The sequence below is a fragment of the Ambystoma mexicanum genome, chromosome 10 (genome assembly GCF_040938575.1).
Source record: "Ambystoma mexicanum isolate Mex_15411 chromosome 10, UKY_AmexF1_1, whole genome shotgun sequence".
Lineage (NCBI taxonomy): Eukaryota > Metazoa > Chordata > Amphibia > Caudata > Ambystomatidae > Ambystoma > Ambystoma mexicanum.
Genome location: NC_090932.1, coordinates 1013161752 through 1013182584, shown reverse-complemented (window position 1 = coordinate 1013182584; position 20833 = coordinate 1013161752). Strand labels below are relative to the sequence as shown.

At 50.6% G+C, this 20833-nt stretch overlaps 1 protein-coding gene across 4 annotated transcripts in view; it reads left to right on the top strand.

Moving 5' to 3' along the window:
- Positions 1-20833, top strand: part of VWA5B2 (von Willebrand factor A domain containing 5B2) — a 967193-nt gene that overhangs the window by 566221 nt on the left and 380139 nt on the right. For all 4 annotated transcript variants that reach the window (XM_069618816.1, XM_069618815.1, XM_069618818.1 and 1 more), the window contains exon 13: positions 1679-1886. In XM_069618816.1, the coding sequence (XP_069474917.1) occupies positions 1679-1886 (208 nt within the window). The remainder of the gene's footprint in view (positions 1-1678; positions 1887-20833) is intronic.

Here is a 20833-nt window from a genome sequence, read left to right as displayed (position 1 = left end):
CCATCTGCATACCATAAATATATCTTGGCTCACTTTGTAAATGAATCACTGTCTGTAAATACATCATTTTCTCGCTCAACATATATAACATTTTATCAGTGAGTAAATCACCCTCTTTCTGTAAATAAATTACTTAGGTCTGGCATCAAGGCCAACTTCCCAGGCCTTCTTAAATGGTTATTTAGGTGTTTTGCTCTTCGCTGGTTGCCTTCCTTTGTTCTGCTGTGCAGAGGCGTATACACCTGTCCTGTGAAAATCTACTGCCACTCACCCCCATCTCTCAATTGCTGTATCTTTATAGGATTTTACTACAGAATTAAACCCCAAGGAAAAGCTGATGGTATATGCACATTCTCTTATTTTGCGAAATCTCTGCAATACCTCATTCTAGTTAGGTGTCATCCTTGCTTCACTGGAACGTCTAGCACTCCATCACAATGGAACATTGCAATATTCCTCCCAGGGCATGGCCACCCACCCCCATACTTCTGCAATAAACTCTGCGCAACTTCACCCACCCTAACACACATCACCACTTTCAATAGAAAGCAGCTGAGTCCCATGAAAGAATTTGGTCCAGCTGTGCACATAATTAGTCTCAATGGCTCTCCTGCTCCCCCGACAGTTTGCCATGGCACCCATTCTCTCATTTGATTTCTATGGGCAGCTACTAAGGACCTACCCACACCCTACTTACCTGTGTGCTGGACAGACCTCTTTAAAAAGCGATAACTTGTCACTAATTTTTTACCCTGTCTATGCTCTTTAGTGTGGGGTAGGGTATATGTTTGGGAAATAATGAAGGTCAAGGTGAGGATCGTGTTGTGCACCCTCAATGATAAACCCAAGCAAATCAACCGTTTGCGTTTTGCGTTTACACTAGGAAATATCTCCATTATAATACTTGCACGATTCAGCTGCCTCAAAGGGCATAATGGAGGGGGCACCAAACATTATTTTGAAATGGTCCTCACACATCTGCAGCTGTTCCTAAAATTACCTATGAGAAAGGGTTGGAGAAATAACATCAATGTAAGCTACTGGCTGCTTTGCACAAAATGAAAGAGCATTTATTGGGAATATAAGACTTGCCACAAATGTTTATATTTGACAAATATGTCTGTGATAGTGTTTCAAGCCTGCAACCCTTCTGAGCACATATTGCACACCTGCTGTGCTGGTCATTTAATTTCTGATTGCACCCTATCAGTAAAATGCTTGCAAACCAGGAGTCATATGTACCCTTTTGGGCAGCTATAGCGTTTTAATGTTAGGCAGCGACTGTGCTTTCCCTGAATGTGTTGCCCTATTATAAACTAACTCAAGACTCCTGGACGCGCTTTCAGGCATTTGACTCACACGCAGGAAAAATGGTCCTGGCTTGCGGACAGTTTTTGGAGACTGCAGGAGCTCTAGCCTTGAGTACTTTAATAATGATTATACCTGTGACAGTGTGCACTTTATTACTGTCCTGTAATCATGGCAAGTTTATTGGGGCATTTGAAGATGCACTTGACATATGTCAGTAGTCAACACCTGTTGGCTTTACCAATGCACATTTCTGTTACTCCGTAGCCCTGCTGCTGCTTTACAGGATTTACTCATGTGGAGCTGTGTGTCTGTCTTTTGTTTCTTTTGCCCATCACTCTCTAAACTTATGGCCCTTACTGTGTTTCAGGTCCGAGAACGAGGCTGTAAAACGGCCTCTCGTGGCTCCATCAGCTCAGTGTTCCAGTCTCAGGAGGACACCTTCACATCCGGGGCCCCTGACTTTTCCTCCGTGGATCCCACGGGCGACAGCCAAGACATCGAGAAAGCTGTCCAGGATATTTCCCGAGAGATCTCCTTGGAATTCTCCGCTGCAGGTAGCGAGGACCTGGAAAGGGGTAAGTAAGCAGAGATGAGGCTGGAATGGAGAGCAAGATGCACTGAAAAAGGGGTATGGCAAGGATGGGGAGAACAGGGGGGGGGGGCAAAAAGAACAAGGCAAGGATGGGGAGAAAAGGAGGGGGAAAGGACAAAGCAAGAAAAGGGAGGGGCGTGGGGAGGACAAGGTAAGGATGGGGAGACCAGGGAGGGGTCGAAATGACAAGGCAAGAATGGGGACAAAGGAGAAGGATGAGAAGGACACGAAAAGGATGGAGAGAACATGGATGGGGGAAAAGGACACAGCAAGGATGGGGAAAACAGGGAAGGTGTAAGAAGGACAAGACAAGGACGGAGAGAACAGGGATGGGGTGAAAAGGGCAAGGCAAAGATGGGGAGAATAGGGAGGGGGTGAAAATGACAAGGCAGCAATGGGGAGAACAGGGGGTGAGAAGGACAGGGACAGGATGGGGAGAAAGGCGGGGGTTAGATAGACACGAAAAGGATGGGGTGAACAGGGAGGGGTGAAAAGGACACAACAAGGATGGGGAAAACAGGGAACGGGTAAGAAGGACAAGGCAAGGATGGGGAGAACAGTGAGGGGTTGTAAGGACAAGGCAAGGATTGGGAGAACAGGGAGGGGCTTGAAAGGATAAGGCATGGATGGGGAGAACAGGGAGGGGGTCCAAAGGACAAGGCAAGGATTGGGAGAATAGGAAGGGGTGAAAAGGACAAGGCAAGGATGGGGAGAACTTGGAGGGGGTAAAAAGGGCAAGGATGGGAAGAACAGGGAGGGGTTAAAAGGATAAAGCAAGCATGGGAGAACAGTAAAGGTTTGAAAAGACAAGGCAAGAATGGGGAGAACAGTGAGGGGTTGTAAGGAAAAGGTATGGATTGGGAGAACATGGAGGTGCTTGAAATGACAAGACATGGATGGGAACAACAGGGAGGTGGTGAAAAGGACAAGGCAAGGATGGGGAGAACAGGGTGGGGGTGAAAAGAAAGAGGCTCAGATGGGGCCACCAGGGAGAGGTGAAAATGAGAAAGAAGGGATGGAGAGAACAGGAAGGGGTGAAAAGGACAAGACAAGAATGGGGAGAACAAGGAGGGGGTGAAAAGAACACAGCAAGGGTGAGGAGAACATGGGGGGTGAAAGGCACAATGCATAGATAGAGCTACAAGGGAGGGGGTGAAAAGTACAAGGCAATGATGGTGAGAACAAGGAGAAGGTGAAAAGTACAAGGTAAACATGGGGAAACAGGAGCGGGGGTGAAAAGGACAAGCCAAGGATGGGCAGAACATGGAAAGGGTGTAAAGGACAAGCTAAGGATTGAGCGAACCGGGTAGGAGTGAAAAGGTCAGGCAAGGAATGGAAGAACTGGGAGGGGTGAAAAGGACAAGGCAAGCACGGGAGAACAGTGAAGGGTTGAAAAGACAAGGCAAGGATGGGCAGAACAATGAGGGGTTGTAAGGACAAATCAGGGATTGGGAGAACATAGAGTGGCTTGAAAGGACAAGGCAAGGATGGGGAGAATAGAGAGGGGATTAAAAAGATGGAGAGAACAGGGAGGCATGGCCGTAAAATTAGGGGGGACAGGGGTGCTTGTCCTTCCCCCACCCTCCCAACTTTCCTGGCACACGATTTTCCCCCCATTCATTTGGCTGGGGCACCATTTCTTCAAACGTCATGCCCCCCCCCCCAACATTTTCAGCAAGGATGGTGAGAACAGGGAGGGGGTGAAAAGGACACAGCAAGGATGGGGGCAGAAATGGGGTGAAAAGGACAAGGCAAGGATGGAGAGAACAGGGAGGTGGTGAAAATGGCAAGGCAAGGATGGGGAGAACAAGGAGGGGATGGAAAGGACAAGACAAGGATGGGCAGAACAGGGAGGGGTGAAAAGGACAAGGCAAAGTTGGGGAGAAGAGGTAGGAGTGAAAAGGACAAGGCAAGGATGAGGAGAACAGGGTGGGAGTGAAATACGCAGCAAGGATGGGAAGAAAAGGGACGGGCTGAAAAGGACACAGCAAGGATGTGGAGAACCGAGTTGCAGTGAAAAGGACAAGGTAGGGATGGCAATAACACGGAGGGGGTGAAAAGGGCAAGGCAAGGATGGAGAGAACAGGGAGGTGATGAAAAGAACAAGGCAAGGATGGAGAAAACAGGGAGGGGTTGAAATGGACGAGGCAAGGACGGAGAGAACATGGAGGGGATGAAAATGACAAGGCAAGGATGGGAAGAACAGAGAGGGGGTGAAAAGGGCAAGGCAAGGATGGGGGGACCAGGAATGGCGTGAAAGGTATAAGGCAAGGATGGGGAGAACAGGGAGGTAATGAAGAGGACAAGCCAAGGATGGGGAGAACAGGGAGGGGGTGAAAAGGGCAAGGCATTGATGGGGAGAACAAGGAGGGGTGGAAAGTACAAGATAAGGATGGGCAGAACAGGGTGTGGTGAAAAGGGCAAGGCAAGGGCGGGGAGAACAAGGAGGGGGTGGAAAGTACAAGATAAGGATGGGCAGAACAGGGTGGAGTGAAAAGGACAAGGCAAAGATGGGGAGAAGAATTATGGGTGAAAAGGAGAAGGCAAGGATGGGGAGAACAGGGAGGGGGAGAAAAGGGCAAAACAAGGATGGGGAGAACAAGGAGGGGGTGGAAAGTACAGGACAGGGATGGGAAGAACAAGGAGGGGTGAAAAGGACAAGGCAAAGATGGGGAGGAAAGGGATTCGCTGAAAAAGAACACAGCAAGGATGCGGAGAACTGTGTGGCAGTGAAAAGGACGAGGCACGGATGGAGAGAACAGGGAGGGGGTATAGAGGGCAAGGGGAGGATGGAGAAAACAGGGAGGTGATGAAAAGGACATGGTAAGGATGGATAAAACAAGGAAGAGTGAAAAGGACAAGGTAAGGCCTGAGAGAACAGATGGGGTGAAAAGGATAAGGCAAGGATGGAGAGAACAAGGAGGTGATGAAAAAGACAAGGCAAGGATAGGGAGATATGTGAGGGGGGAGACAAAGATGGAAAGAAATGGGGGGGTGAAAAGGATTAGTCAAGCATCAGAGAAAACTGAAAGGGTGAACAGACAAGGCAAGGATGAGGGAACAGTGAGGGGTTCTAAGGACAAGGCAAGGATTGGTAGAACAGGGATGGGCTTGAAAGGATAAGGCATGGATGGGGAGAATACAAGTGGGGTGAAAAGGGCAAGTATGGGGAGCAGAGGGAGGGGGTGAAAAGGACAAAGCAAAAATGGGAAGATAAGGGAGGGGGTAAAAGGGCAAGGCAAGGATGGGGAGAACAAGGAGGGGGTGAAAAGGACAAGGTATGGATGGATAAAACAGGGAGGGGTGAAAAGGACAAGGTATGGCCAGAGAGAACAGATGGGATGACAAGGATAAGGCAACGATGGAGAGAACAGGGAGGTGATGAAAAGGACAAGGCAAGGATGGGGAGATATGGGAGGGGGGAGGCAAGGATGGGAAGAAATGGGAGGGATGAAAAGGATAAGGCAAGCATCGGAGAACACTGAAAGGTTGAAAAGACAAGGCAAGGATGAGGGAACAGTGAGGGGTTGAAAAGGACAAGGCAAAAATGGGGAGAACAGGGAACGGGTGAAAGGGGCAAGGCAAGGATGGGGAGAACAAGGAGGGGGTGAAAAGGTCAAAACAAGGATGGGCAGAACAGGGAGGGGTGAAAAGGACAAGGCAGAGATGCGGAGAAGAGGTAGGGGTGAAAAAAAGAAGGTGGGGATGGGGAGAACAGGGGGGGAGTGAAATACACAGTAACGATGGTGAGTAAAGGGACGAGCTGAAAAGGACACAGCAAGGATGCGGAAAACCGGGTGGCAGTGAAAAGGACAATGCAAGGATGGAGAGAACAGGGAGGGGGTGAAAAGGACAAGGCAAGGGAGAATAGGGAGGGGGTAAAAAGGGCAAGGCAAGGATGGGGGAACCAGGAATGGGGTGAAAGATATAAGGCAAGGATGGGGAGAACAAGGAGGTAATGAAGAGGACAATGCAAGGATGGGGGGAGAGCAGGGAGGGGGTGAAAAGGGCAAGGCAGGATGGGGAGAACAAGGAGGGGGTGAAAAGTACAAGATAAGGATGGGCAGAACAGGGTGTGGTGACAAGGGCAAAGCAAGGATGGGGAGAACAAGGAGGGGGTGGAAAGTACAAGAACAGGATGGGAAGAACAGGGAGGGGTGAAAAGGACAAGGCAAAGATGGGGAGAAGAGGTAGGGGTGAAAAAGACAAAGCAAGGATGGGGAGAACAGCGAGGGAGTGAAATACACAGCAAGGATGGGGAGAAAAGGGAATGGCTGAAAAGGACATAGCAAGGATGCAGAGAACTGTGTGGTGGTGAAAAGGACAAGGAATGGATGGAGAGAACCGGGAGGGGGTGTAAAGAGCAAGGGGAGGATGGAGAAAACAGGGAGGTGATGAAAAGGACAAGGCAAGGATAGGTTGAAAAGGGAGGGGGGGTATCAGGTAATATTATCCCCACCAAAAATATCGCCGTACATATGGGTGTCAGGAACGGCCATAGGCGATATTTTTGGTGGGGATAATTTAAGGGGTAAATGGATGGGGGGTTGTGGGGGTGTCCCCCGCTCCCTTTTAAAATATATGGGGGTTGCGGGGGTGTCCCCCGCAGGTTCCATGGGGTAATATTGCTGCAAAAATATGGCAACATTTTTGTATGGCGATATTTTTGCGGCGATATTATCACATGGAACCGGAGGGGCTGAAAAGGGCAGGGCAAGGATGGGGCGAACATGGAAGGGGTGAAAAGGACAAGGTAAGGCCTGAAAGAACAGATGGGATGAAAAGGATAAGGCAAGGATGGAGAGAACAAGGAGTTGATGAAAAGGACAAGGCAAGGATGGGGAGATACATGGGGGGACAAAGATGGGAAGAAATGGGAGGGGTGAAAAAGATAAGGCAAGCATCAGAGAAAACTGAAAGGTTGAACAGACAAGGCAAGGATGGGGGAACAGTGAGGGGTTCTAAGGACAAGGCAAGGATTGGGAGAACAGGGATGGGCTTGAAAGGACAAGGCATGGATGTGGAGAACACAGGTGGGGTGAAAAGGGCAAGTATGGGTAGCAGAGGGAGGGGCTGAAAAGGACAAAGCAAAAATGAGAAGATAAGGGAGGACGTGAAAAGGCCAAGGCACGGATGTGGAGAACAAGGAGGGGGTGAAAAGGACAAGGTATGGATGGATAAAACAGGGAGGGGTGAAAAGGACAAGGTAAAGCCTGAGAGAACAGATGGGATGACAAGGATAAGGCAACGATGGAGAGAACAGGGAGGTGATGAAAAGGACAAGGCAAGCATGGGGAGATACGGGGGGAAGGCAAGGATGGGAAGTAATGGGAGGGGGGAAAAGGATAAGGCAAGCATCGGAGAACACTGAAAGGTTGAAAAGACAAGACAATGATGGGGGAACAGTGAGGGTGTGAAAAGGACAAGGCACAAATGGGGAGAACAGGGACGGGGTGAAAGGGGCAAGACAAGGATGGGGAGAACAAGGAGGGGGTGAAAAGGGCAAGACAAGGATGGACAGAACTGCGAAGGGTGAAAAGGACAAGGCAGAGATGGGGAGAAGAGGTAGGGTGAAAAACAGAAGGCAAGGATGGGGAGAACAGGGAGGGAGTGAAATACACAGCAACGATGGTGAGTAAAGGGACGGGCTGAAAAGGACACAGCAAGGATGCGGAAAACCGGTGGCAGTGAAAAGGACCATGCAAGGATGGAGAGAACACGGAGGGGGTGAAAATGGCAAGGCAAGGATGGGGAGAACAAGGAGGGGGTGGAAAGGACAAGACAAGAATGGGGAGAAGAGGTAGGGGTGAAAAGGACAAAGAAAGGATGAGGAGAACAGGGTGGGAGTGTAATACGCAGCAATGATGGGGAGAAAAGGGAAGGGCTGAAAAGGACACAGCAAGGATGTGGAGAACCGGGTTGCAGTGAAAAGCATAAGGTAAGGATGGAGATAACAGGGAGGGGGTGAAAAGGGCAAGGCAAGGATGGAGAGAACAGGGAGGTGATGAAAAGGACAAGGCAAAGATGGGTTGAACAGGGAGGGGGTGAAAAGGACAAGGCAAGGATGGGGAGAACAGGGAGGGGTGAAAAAAACAAGGCAAGGATGGGCAGAACAGAGAGGGTTGAAAACAACAAGCCAAGGATGGGGAGAACCAGCAGGGGTGAAAAGGACAAGGCAAGGATGGAGAAAACAGGGAGGGGTTGAAATGGACGATGCAAGGATGGAGAGAACATGGAGGGGATGAAAAGGACAAGGCAAGGATGGGGAGAACAGAGAGGGGATGAAAAGGGCAAGGCAAGGATGGGTGACCAGGAATGGGGTGAAAGGTATAAGGCAAGGATGGGTAGAACAGGAAAGTAATGAAGAGGACAAGACAAGGATGGGGAGAGCAGGGAGGGGGGAAAGTACAAGATAAGGATGGGCCGTGCAGGGTGGAGTGAAAAGGACAAGGCAAAGATGGGGAGAAGTATTAGGGGTGAAAAGCAGAAGGCAAGGATGGGGAGAACAGGGAGGGGGTGAAAAGGGCAAGGCAAGGATGGGGAGAACAAAGAGGGGTGGAAAGTAAAAGACAAGGATGGGCAGAACAGGGAGGGGTGAAAAGGACAAGGCAAAGATGGGGAGAAGAAGTGGGGTGAAAAAGACAAGGCAAGGATGGGGAGAACAGCGAGGGAGTGAAATACACAGTAAGGATTGGGAGAAACGGGATCGGCTGAAAAGGAAACAGCAAGGATGCGGAGAACTGTGTGGCAGTGAAAAGGACAAGGCACGGATGGAGAGAGCAGGGAGGGGATGAAAAGGGCAGGGCAAGGATGGGGCGAACATGGAGGGGGTGAAAAGGACAAGGTAAGGATGGATAAAACAAGGAAGGGTGAAAAGGACAAGGTAAGGCCTGAGAGAACAGATGGGATGAAAAGGATAAGGAAAGGATGGAGAGAACAAGGAGGTGATGAAAAGGACAAGGCAAGGATGGGGAGATACGTGAGGGGGAAAGACAAAGATGGGAAGAAATGGGAGGGGTGAAAAGGATTAGGCAAGCTTCAGAGAAAACTGAAATGTTGAACAGACAAGGCAAGGATGGGGGAACAGTGAGGGTTTCTATGGACAAGGCAAGGATTGGAAGAACAGGGTTGAGCTTGAAAGGGCAAGGCATGGATGGGGAGAACACAGGTAGGGTGAAAAGGGCAAGTATGGGGAGCAGAGGGAGGGGGTTGAAAAGGACAAAGCAAAAATGAGAAGATAATGGAGGGGGTGAAAAGGGCAAGGCAAGGATGGGGAGAACAAGGAGGGGGTGAAAAGGACAAGGTATAGATGGATAAAACAGGGAGGGGTGAAAAGGACAAGGTAAGGCCAGAGAGAACAGATTGGATGACAAGGATAAGGCAATGATGGAGAGAACAGGGGGGTGATGAAAAGGACAAGGCAAGGATGGGGAGATACGGGAGGGGGAAAAGGCAAGGATGGGAAGAAATGGGAGGGGTGAAAAGGATAAGGCAAGCATCGGAGAACACTGAAAGGTTGAAAAGACAAGGCAAGGATGAGGGAACAGTGAGGGGGTGAAAAGGACAAGGCAGAAATGGGGAGAACAGGGAACGGGTGAAAGGGGCAATGCAAGGATGGGGAGAACAAGGAGGGGGTGAAAAGGACAAGACAAGGATGGGCAGAGCAGGGAGGGGTGAAAAGGACAAGGCAGAGATGCGGAGAAGAGGTAGGGGTGAAAAACAGAAGGCAAGGATGGGGAGAACAGGGAGGGAGTGAAATACACAGTAACCATGTTGAGTAAAGGGACGAGCTGAAAAGGACACAGCAAGGATGCAGAAAACCAGGTGGCAGTGAAAAGGACAATGCAAGGATGGAGAGAACAGGGAGGGGGTGAAAAGGACAAGGCAAGGATGGGGAGAACAGGGAGGGGTTGAAAAGGGCAAGGCAAGGATGGGGGAACCAGGAATGGGGTGAAAGATATAAGGCAAGGATGGGGAGAACAAGGAGGTAATGAAGAGGACAATGCAAGGATGGGGGGAGAACAGGGAGGGGTGAAAAGGGCGAGGCAAGGATGGGGAGAACAAGGAGGGGGTGGAAAGTACAAGATAAGGATGGGCAGAACATGGTGGGGTGAAAAGGACAAGGCAAAGATGGGGAGAAGAATTAGGGATGAAAAGGAGAATGCAAGGATGGGGAGAACAGGGAGGGGGTGACAAGGGCAAAACAAGGATGGGGAGAACAAGGAGGGGGTGGAAAGTACAAGAACAGGCTGGGAAGAACAGGGAGGGGTGAAAAGGACAAGGCAAAGGTGGGGAGAAGAGGTAGGGGTGAAAACGACAAGGCAAGGATGGGGAGAACAGCGAGGGAGTGAAATACACAGCAAGGATGGGGAGAAAAGGGAATGGCTGAAAAGGACATAGCAAGGATGCAGAGAACTGTGTGGTGGTGAAAAGGACAAGGCATGAATGGAGAGAACCGGGAGGGGGTGTAAAGAGCAAGGGGAGGATGGAGAAAACAGGGAGGTGATGAAAAGGACTATGCAATGATAGGTTGAACAGGGAGGGGGGGGGGGGGGTATCAGGTAATATTATCCCCACCAAAAATATCGCCGTTCATATGGTCGTCGGGAACGGTCATAGGCGATATTTTTTGGGGGATAATTGATGGGGTAAATGGATAAGGGGTTTGCGGGGGTGTCCCCCGCTCCCCTTTAAAATATATCGGGGTTGCGGGGGTGTCCCCCGCAGGTTCCATGGGGTAATATCGCCGCAAAAATATGGCAACATTTTTGTATGGCGATATTTTTGCGGTGATATTATCACATGGAACGGGAGGGGCTGAAAAGGGCAGGGCAAGGAGGGGTTGAAATATACAGCAAGGATGGGGCGAAAAGGGAATGGCTGAAAAGGACATAGCAAGGATGCAGAGAACTGTGTGGCAGTGAAAAGGACAAGACACGGATGGAGCGAGCAGGGAGTGGGTATAAAGGGCAAGGGGAGGATGGAGAAAACATGGAGGTGATGAAAAGGACAAGGCAAGGATAGGTTGAACAGGGAGGGGATGAAAAGGGCAGGGCAAGGATGGGGCGAACATGGAGGGGGTGAAAAGGACAAGGTAAGGATGGATAAAACAAGGAAGGGTGAAAAGGACAAGGTAAGGCCTGAGAGAACAGATGGGATGAAAAGGATAAGGCCAGGATGGAGAGAACAAGGAGGTGATGAAAAGGACAAGGCAAGGATGGGGAGATACGTGAGGGGGAAAGACAAAGATGGGAAGAAATGGGAGGGGTGAAAAGGATTAGGCAAGCTTCAGAGAAAACTGAAATGTTGAACAGACAAGGCAAGGATGGGGGAACAGTGAGGGTTTCTAAGGACAAGGCAAGGATTGGGAGAACAGGGTTGGGCTTGAAAGGACAAGGCATGGATGGGGAGAACACAGGTGGGGTGAAAAGGGCAAGTATGGGGAGCAGAGGGAGGGGGTTGAAAAGGACAAAGCGAAAATGGGAAGATAAGGGAGGGGGTGAAAGGGGCAAGGCAAGGATGGGGAGAACAAGGAGGGGGTGAAAAGGACAAGGTATGGATGGATAAAACAGGGAGGGGTGAAAAGGACAAGGTAAGGCCAGAGAGAACAGATGGGATGACAAGGATAAGGCAACGATGGAGAGAACAGGGAGGTGATGAAAAGGACAAGGCAAGGATGGGGAGATACGTGAGGGGGAAAGACAAAGATGGGAAGAAATGGGAGGGGTGAAAAGGATTAGGCAAGCTTCAGAGAAAACAGAAATGTTGAACAGACAAGGCAAGGATGGGGGAACAGTGAGGGTTTCTAAGGACAAGGCAAGGATTGGGAGAACAGGGTTGGGCTTGAAAGGACAAGGCATGGATGGGGAGAACACAGGTGGGGTGAAAACGGCAAGTATTGGGAGCAGAGGGAGGGGGTTGAAAAGGACAAAGCAAAAATGGGAAGATAAGGGAGGGGGTGAAAAGGGCAAGGCAAGGATGGGGAGAACAAGGAGGGGGTGAAAAGGACAAGGTATGGATGGATAAAACAGGGAAGGGTGAAAAGGATAGGTAAGGCCATAGAGAACAGATGGGATGACAAGGATAAGGCAACGATGGAGAGAACAGGGAGGTGATGAAAAGGACAAGGCAAGGATGGGGAGATACGGGAGGGGGAAAAGGCAAGGATGGGAAGAAATGGGAGGGGTGAAAAGGATAAGACAAGCATTGGAGAACACTGAAAGGTTGAAAAGACAAGGCAAGGATGAGGGAACAGAGAGGGGGTGAAAAGGACAAGGCAGAAATGGGGAGAACAGGGAACGGGTGAAAGGGGCAAGGCAAGGATGGGGAGAACAAGGAGGGGGTGAAAAGGACAAGACAAGGATGGGCAGAGCAGGGAGGGGTGAAAAGGACAAGGCAGAGATGCGGAGAAGAGGTAGGGGTGAAAAACAGAAGGCAAGGATGGGGAGAACAGGGAGGGAGTGAAATACACAGTAACGATGGTGAGTAAAGGGACGAGCTGAAAAGGACACAGCAAGGATGCGGAAAACCAGGTGGCAGTGAAAAGGACAATGCAGGGATGGGGAGAATAGGGAGGGGTTGAAAAGGGCAAGGCAAGGATGGGGGAACCAGGAATGGGGTGAAAGATATAAGGCAAGGATGGGGAGAACAAGGAGGTAATGAAGAGGACAATGCAAGGATGGGGGGAGAACAGGGAGGGGGTGAAAAGGGCAAGGCAAGGATGGGGAGAACAAGGAGGGGGTCAAAAGTACAAGATAAGGATGGGCAGAACAGGCTGTGGTGAAACGGGCAAGGCAAAGATGAGGTGAACAAGGAGGGGGTGGAAAGTACAAGATAAGGATGGGCAGAACATGGTGGGGTGAAAAGGACAAGGCAAAGATGGGGCGAAGAATTAGGGATGAAGAGGAGAAGGCAAGGATGGGGAGAACAGGGAGGGGGTGACAAGGGCAAAACAAAGATGGGGAGAACAAGGAGGGGGTGGAAAGTACAAGAACAGGATGGGAAGAACAGGGAGGGGTGAAAAGGACAAGGCAAAAATGGGCAGAAGAGGTAGGGGTGAAAAAGACAAGGCAAGGATGGGGAGAACAGCGAGGGAGTGAAATACACAGCAAGGATGGGGCGAAAAGGGAATGGCTGAAAAGGACATAGCAAGGATGCAGAGAACTGTGTGGTGGTGAAAAGGACAAGGCATGGATGGAGAGAACCGGGAGGGGGTGTAAAGGGCAAGGGGAGGATGGAGAAAACAGGGAGGTGATGAAAACGACAAGGCAAGGATAGGTTGCACAGGAAGGGGGGTATCAGGTATATTATCCCCACCAAAAATATCGCCGTACATATGGTCGTCGGGAACGGTCATAGGCGAAATTTTTGGGGGGGATAATTTATGGGGTAAATGGATAGGGGGTTTGCGGGGGTGTCCCCCGCTCGCTTTTAAAATATATGGGGGTTGCGGGGGTGTCCCCCGCAGGTTCCATGGGGTAACATCGCCGCAAAAATATGGCGAAATGTTTGTATGGCGATATTTTTGTGGTGATATTATCACATGGAACCGGAGGGGCTGAAAAGGGCAGGGCAAGGATGGGGCGAACATGGAGGGGGTGAAATACACAGCAAGGATGGGGCGAAAAGGGAATGGCTGAAAAGGACATAGCAAGGATGCAGAGAACTGTGTGGCAGTGAAAAGGACAAGACACGGATGGAGCGAGCAGGGAGTGGGTATAAAGGGCAAGGGGAGGATGGAGAAAACATGGAGGTGATGAAAAGGACAAGGCAAGGATAGGTTGAACAGGGAGGGGATGAAAAGTGCAGGGCAAGAATGGGGCGAACATGGAGGGGGTGAAAAGGACAAGGTAAGGATGGATAAAACAAGGAAGGGTGAAAAGGACAAGGTAAGGCCTGAGAGAACAGATAGGATGAAAAGGATAAGGCAAGGATGGAGAGAACAAGGAGGTGATGAAAAGGACAGGGCAAGGATGGGGAGATACGTGAGGGGAAAGACAAAGATGGGAAGAAATGGGAGGGGTGAAAAGGATTAGGCAAGCTTCAAAGAAAACTGAAAAGTTGAACAGACATGACAAGTATGGGGGAACAGTGAGGGTTTCTAAGGACAAGGCACGGATTGGGAGAACAGGGTTGGGCCTGAAAGGACAAGGCATGGATGGGGAGAACACAGGTGGGGTGAAAAGGGAAAGTATGGGGAGCAGAGGGAGGGGGTGAAAAGGACAAAGCAAAAATGGGAAGATAAGGAAGGGGGTGAAAAGGGCAAGGCAAGGATGGGGAGAACAAGGAGGGGTGAAAGGACAAGGTATGGATGGATAAAACACGGAGGGGTGAAAAGGACAAAGTAAGGCCGGAGAGAACAGATGGGAATACAAGGATAAGGCAACGATGGAGAGAACAGCGAGGTGATGAAAAGGACAAGGCAAGGATGGGGAGATACGGGAGGGGTGAAAAGGGAAAGTATGGGGAGCAGAGGGAGGGGGTGAAAAGGACAAGGCAAAAATGGGAAGATAAGGAAGGGGGTGAAAAGGGCAAGGCAAGGATGGGGAGAATAAGGAGGGGTGAAAGGACAAGGTATGGATGGATAAAACACGGAGGGGTGAAAAGGACAAAGTAAGGCCGGAGAGAACAGATGGGATGACAAGGATAAGGCAACGATGGAGAGAACAGTGAGGTGATGAAAAGGACAAGGCAAGGATGGGGAGATACGGGAGGGGGAAAAGGCAAGGATGGGAACAAATGGGAGGGGTGAAAAGGATAATGCAAGCATCGGAGAACACTGAAAGGTTGAAAAGACAAGGCAAGGATGAGGGAACAGTGAGGGGGTGAAAAGGACAAGGCAGAAATGGGGAGAACAGGAAACGGGTGAAAGGGGCAAGGCAAGGATGGGGAGAACCAGGAGGGGGTGAAAAGGACAAGACAAGGATGGGCAGAGCAGGGAGGGGTGAAAAGGACAAGGCAGAGATGCAGAGAAGAGGTAGAGGTGAAAAACAGAAGGCAAGCATGGGGAGAACAGGGAGGGAGTGAAATACACAGTAACGATGGTGAGTAAAGGGACGAGCTGAAAAGGACACAGTGAGAATGCGGAAAACCGGGTGGCAGTGAAAAGAACAATGCAAGGATGGAGAGAACAGGGAGGGGGTGAAAGATATAAGGCAAGGATGGGGAGAACAAGTAGGTAATGAAGAGGACAATGCAAGGATGGGGGAGAACAGGGAGGGGGTGAAAAGGGCAAAGCAAGGATGGGGAGAACAAGGAGGGGGTGAAAAGTACAAGATAAGGATGGGCAGAACAGGGTGTGGTGAAGAGGGCAAGGCAAGGATGAGGAGAACAAGGAGGGGGTGGAAAGTACAAGATAAGGATGGGCAGAACCGGATGGGGTGAAAAGGACAAGGCAAAGATGAGGAGAAGAATTAGGGATGAAAAGGAGAAGGCAAGGATGCGAGAACATGGACGGGGTGACAAGTGCAAGGCAAGGATGGGGAGAACAAGGAGGGGTGGAAAGTACAAGAAAAGGATGGGAAGAACAGGGAGGGGTGAAAAGGACAAGGCAAAGATGGGGAGAAGAGGTAGGGGTGGAAAAGACAAGGCAAGGTTGGGGAGAACAGCAAGGGAGTGAAATACACAGCAAGGATGGGGAGAAAAGGGATTGGCTGAAAAGGACATAGCAAGGATGCAGAGAACTGAGTGGTGGTGAAAAGGACAAGGCATGGATGGAGAGAACAGGGAGGGGTGTAAAGGGCAAGGGGAGGATGGAGAAAACAGGGAGGTGATGAAAAGGACAAGGCAAGGATAGGTTGAACATGGAGGGGGTGAAAAGGGCAGGGCAAGGATGGGGCGAACATGGAGGGGGTGAAACGGACAAGGTAAAGCCAGAGAGAACAGATGGGATGAAAAGGATAAGGCAAGGATGGAGAGAACAAGGCGGTGATGAAAAGGACAAGGCAAGGATGGGGAGATACGTGAGGGGGGGAAGACAAAGATGGGAAGAAATGGGAGGGGTGAAAAGGATAAGGCAAGCATCAGAGAAAACTGAAAGGTTGAACAGACAAGGCAAGGATGGGGGAACAGTGAGGGGTTCTAAGGACAATGCAAGGATCGGAAGAACAGGGAGGGGCTTGAAAGGACAAGGCATGGATGGGAGAAAACACAGGCGGGTGAAAAGGGCAAGTATGGGGAGCAGAGGGAGGGGCTGAAAAGGACAAAGCAAAAATGCGAAGATAAGGGAGGGGGTGAAAAGGGCAAGGGAAGGATGGGGAGAACAAGGAGGGGGTGAAAAGGACAAGGTGTGGATGGATAAAACAGGGAGAGGTGAAAAAAACAAGGTATGGCCTGCGAGAACAGATGGGACGACAAGGATAAGGCAACGATTGAGAGAACAGGGAGGTGATGAAAAGGACAAGGCAAGGATGGGGAGATACGGGAGGGGGGAAAGGCAAGGATGGGAAGAAAAGGGAGGGGGGGAGGATAAGGCACGCATCGGAAAAACACTGAAAGGTTTGAAAGATCAGACAAGGATGGGGAACAGTGAGGGGTGAAAAGGACAAGGCAAAAATGGGGAGAACAGGGAGGGGGTGAAAGGGGCAAGACAAGGATGTGGAGAACAAGGAGGATTTGAAAAGGACAAGACAAGGATGGGCAGAACAGGGGGGGTGAAAAGGAGAAGGCAGAGATCGGGAGAAGAGGTAGGGGTGAAAAACAGAAGGCAAGGATGGGGACAAAAGGGAGGGAGTGAAATACACAGCAACGATGGTGAGTAAAGGGGCGGGCTGAAAAAGACACAGCAAGGATGCGGAAAACCGGTGGCAGTGAAAAGGACAATGCAAGAATGGAGAGAACAGTGAGGGGGTGAAAAGGGCAAGGCAACGATGGAGAGAACAGGGAGGTGATGAAAGGGACAAGGCAAAGATGGGTTGAACAGGATGGGGGTGAAAAGGGCAGGGAAAGGATCGGGCGAACATGGAGGGGGTGAAAAGGGCAAGACAAGGATGGATAAAACAGGGAGATGTGAAAGGGACAAGGTAAGGACTGAGAGAACAGGCAGGGGATGAAAAGGACAATGCAAGGATAGGGAGAAGAGGGAGGGGGCAAAAAGGACATGTCAAGGATGGGGAGAACACAAAGGAGGTGAAAAGGACATGGCAAAAGTGAGGAGAAGCGGGAGGGGCTGAAAAGGATAAGGCAAGGATGGAGAGAACAGGGAAGTGATGAAAAGGACAAGGCATGGATGGGAAGAACTAGGAGCGGTGAAAAGCTTAAGGCAAGCATCAGAGAACACTGAAGGGTTGAAAAGATAAGGCAAGGATGGGGAACACAGGGAGGGGATGAAAAGGATGGAGAAAACAGGGAGGGGTGAAAAGGACAATGCAAAGATGGAGAGAACAGGGAGGTGCTTTAAAGGGCAAGGCAAGGATGGAGAGAATAGGAAGGGGGTGAACAGGACCTGTATGTGGAGTACAGGGAGGGGTTAAAAAGGACAAGGCGGGGATGGGGAGATCCGGCAGGAGGTGAAAAGGACAAGACAAGGTTGGGGAGAGCTGGGAGGGGGTCTAATGGACAAGGCAACGTTGGAGAGAACATGGAGGGGTGAAAAGGGCACAGATGGGGAGAACGGGGAGGGATTAAAAAGGACAAGGGAAGGATGGAGAGAACCAGCAGAGAGTGGAAAGGACGAGGCTAGGATGGGGGGCAGGAATGGAGTAAAAAGTATAAGGCAAGGATGGGAAGAATAGGGACGGGGTGAAAAGGACAAGGCAACGATGGAGAGAACAGGGAGGGAGTGAAATACACAGCAAGGATGGGAAGAAAAGGGATGGGCTGAAAAGGACACAGCAATGATGTGGAGAACCGGGTGGTGGTGAAAAGGACAATGCAAGGATGGAGAGGACAGGGAGGGGGTGAAAAGGGCATGGCAAGGATGGAGATAACAGGGAGGTGATGAAAAGGACAAGGCAAGGATGGGTTGATCAGGGAGGAGGTGAAAATGGCAAGGCAAGGATGGATAAAACAGGGAGGGGTGAAAAGGACAAGTTAAGTATTGAGAGAACAGGCATGGGATGGAAATGACAATGCAAGTATAGGGAGGACATGGAGTGAGATGAAAAAGACATGTCAAGGATGTGGAGAACAGGGAGGAGATGAAAAAGACACGACAATGGTGGGGAGAACCGTGAGAGACTGAAAAGGATAAGGCAAGGATGGAGAGAACAGGGAAGTGATGAAAAGGACAAGGCAAGGGTGGGGAGATACGCGAGGGTTGAAAAGGCAAGGATGGGAAGAACTGGGAGCGGTGAAAGGATAAGGCAAGCATCGGAGAACACTGAAGGTTTGAAAAGACAAGGCAAGGTTGGGGGGACAGTGATGGGTTGTAAGGACAAGGCAAGGATTGGGAGAACAGGGAGGGGCTTGAAAGGACAAGGCATGGATGGGGAGAACACAGGTGGGGTGAAAAGGGCAAGGATGGGGAGCACAGGTAGGGGATGAATAGGATGGAGAAAACAGGGAGGGGTGAACAGGACAAGTCAAGGATGAAGAGAACAGGGAGGTGGTGTAAAGGGCAAGGCAAGGATGGAGAGCATAGGAAGGGGATCAAAAGGACATGCATGTGGAGGACAGGGAGGGGTTTAAAAGACAAGGCAGGGATGGGGAGACCCGGCAGGAGGTGAAAAGGACAAGACATGGTTGGTTAGAACTGGGAGGGGGTCTAATGGTCAAGGCAACCTTGGGGAGAACATGGAGCGGTGAAAAGGGCACGGATGGGAAAAACAGGGAGGGAGTAAAAAGGACAAGGGAAGGATGGGGAGAATCGGGAGGGAGTGGAAAGGACAAGGCAATGATGGGGGAACAGGAATGGGGTGAAAAGTATAAGGCAAGGATGGGGAGAACAGGGCAGGTGTGAAAAGGACAAGGCGAGGATGGGGAGAACAGGGAGGGGGTGAAAAGGGCAAGGCAAGGATGGGGAAAATAAGGAGGGGTGGAAAGTACAAGACAAGGATGGCCAGAAAAGGGAGGTGTTAAAAGGACAAAGCAAAGATGGGGAGAAGAGGCAGGGGTGAAAAGGACAAGGCAGGGATGGGAGAACAGAGAGGGAGTGAAATACACAGCAAGGATGGGGAGAAAAGGGAAGAACCGGTGTGGCAGTGAAAAGGACAATGCAAGGATGGAGAGAACAGGGAGGGGGTGAAGAGTGCAAGACAAGGATGGGCAGAACAGGGAGGGGTGAAAAGGACAAGGCAAGGATGGGGAGAAGAGGTAGGGGTGAAAAGGACGAGGCGAGGATGGGGCGAACAGGGAGGGAGTGAAATACACAGCAAGCATGGTGAGTAAAGGGACGTGCTGAAAAGGACACGGAAAGGATGCAGAAACCTTGTGGCAGTGAAAAGGACCATGCAAGGATGGAGAGAACATGGAGGGGGTGAAAAGGGCAAGGCAAGGATGGAGAGAAGAGGGAGGTGATTAAAAAGTACAAGGCAAGGATGGGTTGAACAGGGAGGGGTGAAAAGGGCAACCAAGGAGGAGGCGAACATGGAGGGGGTGAAAAGGACAAGGCAAGGATGGATAAAACAGGGAGATGTGAATAGGATAACGTAAGTACTGAGAGAACAGGCAGGGTATGAAAAGGACAATGCAAGGATAGGGAGAAGAGGGAGGGGGCGAAAAGGATAAGGCAAGGATGGAGAGAACAGGGAAGTGATGAAAATGACAAGGCAAGGATGGGGAGATAGGTGGGGGGTGTAAAGGCAAGGATGGGAAGAAATGGGAGGGGTGAAAAGGGTAAGGCAAGCATCGGAGAACACTGATGTGTTGAAAAGACAAGGCAAGGATGGGGAGAACACAAGTGGGGTGAAAAGGGCAAGGATGAGCAGCACATGGAGTGGGTGAAAAGGATGGAGAAAACAAGGAGGGGGTGAACCGGACAAGGTAAGTACTTAGAGAACAGGCAGGGGATGAAAAGAACAATGCAAGGACAGAGAGAACAGGGAGGGCGACGAAAAGGACATGTCAAGGATGGGGAGAACAGGGAGGAGGTGAAAAGGACCTGGCAAGGGTGGGGAGATCCAGGAGGGACTGAAAAGGATAAGGCAAGGATGGAGAGAACAGGGAAGTGATGAAAAGGATAAGGCAAGGATGGGAAGAACTGGGGGTGAAAAGGGTAAGGCAAGCATCAGAGAACACTGAAGGGTTGAAAAGACAAGGCAAGGATGGGGAAACAATGAGCTTGTAAGGACAAGGCAAGGTTTGGGGCAATATGGAGGGGCTTCAAAGGACAAGATATGGACTGGGAGAACACAGGTGGGGTGAAAAGGGCAAGGATGGGGGCACAGGGAGGGGGTGAAAAGATGGGGAAACAGGGAGGGGGTGAAAAGGATAAGGCAAGGATGGAGAGAACAGGGAGGTGGTGTAAAGGGCAAGGCAAGGATGGATACAACAGGGAGATGTGAATAGGATAAGGTAAGGACTGAGAGAACAGGCAGGGGATGAAAAGGACAATGCAAGGATAGGGAGAAGTGGGAGGGGGCGAAAAGGACATGTCAAGGATGGGGAGAAAAGGGAGGATGTGAAAAGGACATGGCAAAAGTGAGGAGAAGCGGGAGGGGCTGAAAAGGATAAGGCCAGGATGGAGAGAACAGGGAAGTGATGAAAATGACAAGGCAAGGATGGGGATATAGTGGAGGGGGTGAAAAGGCAAGGATGGGAAGAACTGTGAGGGGTGAAAAGGGTAAGGCAAGCATCGGAGAGCACTGATGGGTTGAAAAGACAAGGCAAGGATGGGGAGAACATAGGTGGGGTGAAAAGGGCAAGGATGGGGAGCACAGGGAGTGCGTGAAAAGGATGGAGAAAACAGGTAGGGGTGAACAGGACAAGCTAGGTACTGAGAGAACAGCAGGGGATGAAAAGGACAATGCAAGGATAGGGAGAACAGGGAGGGGG